This window comes from Carlito syrichta, unplaced genomic scaffold (assembly GCF_000164805.1).
Source record: "Carlito syrichta isolate Samal-C Ts95f unplaced genomic scaffold, Tarsius_syrichta-2.0.1 Scaffold303268, whole genome shotgun sequence".
Lineage (NCBI taxonomy): Eukaryota > Metazoa > Chordata > Mammalia > Primates > Tarsiidae > Carlito > Carlito syrichta.
The window spans coordinates 9,908-13,095 of NW_007247364.1; the positions used below are offsets into that span (position 1 = coordinate 9,908).

At 42.3% G+C, this 3,188-nt stretch overlaps 1 protein-coding gene across 1 annotated transcript in view; it reads left to right on the plus strand.

The window, feature by feature from the left end:
- Positions 1-177: 177 nt before the first annotated feature.
- Positions 178-3,188, plus strand: part of FAM186A (family with sequence similarity 186 member A) — a gene marked incomplete at its 5' end in the record, with an annotated part of 22,899 nt that continues 19,888 nt past the window's right edge. The window contains 2 exons of the mRNA XM_008058247.1: positions 178-397; positions 2,676-2,846. Of these exons, the coding sequence (XP_008056438.1) occupies positions 178-397; positions 2,676-2,846 (391 nt within the window). The remainder of the gene's footprint in view (positions 398-2,675; positions 2,847-3,188) is intronic.

Here is a 3,188-nt window from a genome sequence, read left to right on the forward strand (position 1 = left end):
CCGGGAGCGGCCACTGCACTCCAGTCTGGGCGACAGAGTGACACTCCAACTCAAAATAAAAATAAATAAAAATAAATTAATTAATTAATTGTCACTGACACTCCTGGAAGAAAAGTGACGAAAGCTTCTTTTCACACTGAAAGTTTATTAATATATTCTCCCTTTTTATTCTTATAGGACATCAGTGAGCAGCTGGATGACATAATGAACAACGTGCATCGGATAATAGCTCGCTATTCTGTTGATTTAAATTTGTTCTCTGGAAAAAATATCTCCCTTAAAGAATATAGAAAAAAAAAGAAAGCCAGTGTTTTGGAAGACATAGCTACTTATGCTAATGTGGCTGAAATTAGAGAAAAGATTCTTGCCTACACTCTGGCCTGGTTGGAAGAATGGAGTAAGTTTCCAGAAGTGGTTCCTAGGAAAACCAGAAAGTTAATGAAAAATATAGAGAAGATACTCTATAAGTAAAATCTGGATGATTAACCAGACTAAAGAAGAAAGACTATGGGCCGGGTGTGTTGGTTCACGCCTATAATTCCAGCACTTTGGGAGACCAGGTGAGAGGATTGCCTGATTCAAAGGTTTGAGACCAACCTGGGTAACTTGGTGAGACCACATCTCTACAATAAATCAAAAATTAGCTGGGCGTGGTGGCATGTACCTGTAGTTCCAGCTACTTGGAAGGCTGAGGCGGAAGGATCACCTAAACCCAGCAGGTCGAGGTTTCAGTGGCCGTGAGCGCACCACTGCCCTCCAGTCTGGGCAACAGAGTGAGACTCCAACTCAAAAAAAAAAAAAAAACCAAACAAACAAATAAATAAAGACTACAGAGGTTATTCAGAGAACAATTTTCCTTTTTTATAGTAAGAATCAAATAAAAATATAGGCTTTAATGCCAGCTATTCTGGCCTCCTTGCTTTTTTTTTTTTTTTTTGAGACAGGGTCTTGCTCTGCTGCCCAGACTGGAGTGGAGTGGCACTATCACGGCTCACTGTAGCCTCACCCTCCTGGGCTCAGGTGATCCTCCCACCTCAGCCTCCTGAGTAGCTGGGATTACAGGCATGCACCACCATACCAATTTTTAAATTTTTTTTGTAGGGATGAGATCTTGTATTGCTCAGGGTGGTCTCAAACTCCTGGGCTTAAGCAATCCTACCGCCTCGGCTTCCCAAATTGCTGAGATTACAGGTGTGAGTCCATATGCCCAGGCTTCCTTGCTATTTTTCAAGCATGCCAGCATGTTCTTGCCTCATGCCTTTATACTTATTATTTCCTTGCCTGGAACATTTTCCACCAGATATACACATGACTCATTCCCTGCTTAAATCTCACTCTTTTAGGGGAGGTTGAAATCTCACTCTGTCACCCAGGCTGGAGTGCAGTGGCACACTCATGACCACCATAGTCTCAACCTGCTGGGCTCAGGTGATCCTTCTGCCTCAGCCTTCCAAGTAGCTGGAACTACAGGCATGCACCACCACACCCAGATCATTTTTAAAAATTTATTATAGAGACGAGGTTTTGCCATGTTGCCTGAGCTGGTCTCAAACCTATGGACTCAGGCAATCCTCTCACCTTGGGCTCCCAAAGTTCTGGGATTATAGACATGAGCCACTCCATGGCTTTTTTTTTTTGTGAGTCGGAGTCTCACTCTGTCACCCAGGCTGGAGTGCAGTGGTACGTTCACGTCTTCTGCAGCCTCGATCCTTCCACCTCAGCCTTCCAAGTAACTGGAACCACCATGCCTGGTTAATGTTTTGATTTATTGTAAAGATGAGGTCTCACCAAGTTGCCCAGACTGGTCCCAAATCCCTGGACTCATGCAATCCTCCCGCCTCTGCCTCCCAAAGTGCTGGGATTACAGGCATGAGCCACCCCGCCCAGCTACTTGTTTTATTTAATACTGTATTCATAGCATCCAGAACAGTACATAGCAGAGTAGACATTGGTTGAATGAAAGAATTAATAAGACATGAATACAAAAAAAAAGGATTTCATTTTGTTGAAAGAAATCTCACGTGACGGAGGTTATAAGACTGGATAACTTGCCGAAGGAGTCCACTGGGGTTTAGATGCCCAATATTAAAACACAGACATTTTAGATACCTACTGCCCCAAAACTGGGGAACTAAACCAAGTAAACATTTCCGTTTTTTTTTTTTTTTTGAATTGGCATCTCACTCTGTTGCCCAGGTTAGAGTGCAGTGGCACGCTCATAGGCTACCTCAGCGTTGACCTGCTGGGCGCCATCCACCTCAACCTTCCAAGTAGCTGGAGCCACAGATGTGTGCCATCATGCCCGGCTAATTTTTTATTTATTGTAGAGACAAGGTCTCACCAAGTTGCCGGGCTGGTCTTGAACCCACAGGCTTAGGCCATCCACTTACCTCGGCCTCCCAAAGTACTGGGATTACTGGCTGTGCCACTGAGTCCAGTCAATAAACACTTTTTAACCTGATACGTGTTTCCATGTGTATGACTTAGAGTGTTCAGCCTCCTATTCCAAGTCTTTTCCTTTTAAATGTCTTCACTGAGAAAAACCTCAGAATGGTAGTGTGAAATACCTATATTCTCTGCTACTACTATATCGAGTGGTTGCTCTATTTTACACACCTATATGGTTATAATTATTTATTTTTCTGCACAAAAATAACTTTTTTCTATTCTTCAAGATGCCGTTTTGTCTGAAGCAACTGTAATGGATGTTGATGAACACTACCACTGGATAGCACAAATGGAGATGTTACCAGATACGTTAAAAACTATTGAGAGCAATGTCAAGACACTGGTTCAATTTGGTACGTCTTTCCTTGAAGAAAAGGAGAGACAAAAGAAAAAAACATGTAAGTATGCTTTATTGGTTTTTGAAATGGAGTTTGACTTTTTCTTTAAAAAAAACAACTTTATTGGGGTATAATTTATATACTTGCTAAATGTACATTTAAATGACTTTTAGTAAATTTACAATGTTGTGCAATGATCACCGCAGTTCAATTGTAGAATGTTTCATTATCTGAAAAAGATCCTTCATGATTGTTTGCAGTTACTCTTCATTCCCAGGCTGGGAGCAATGGCTCACGCCTGTAACCCCAGCACTTTGGGAGGTGGAGAGGAGAGAATTGCCTGAGCCCAGGTGTTTGAGACCAGCCTGGGCAACTTGGCAAGACCTCATCTCTACAATAAAT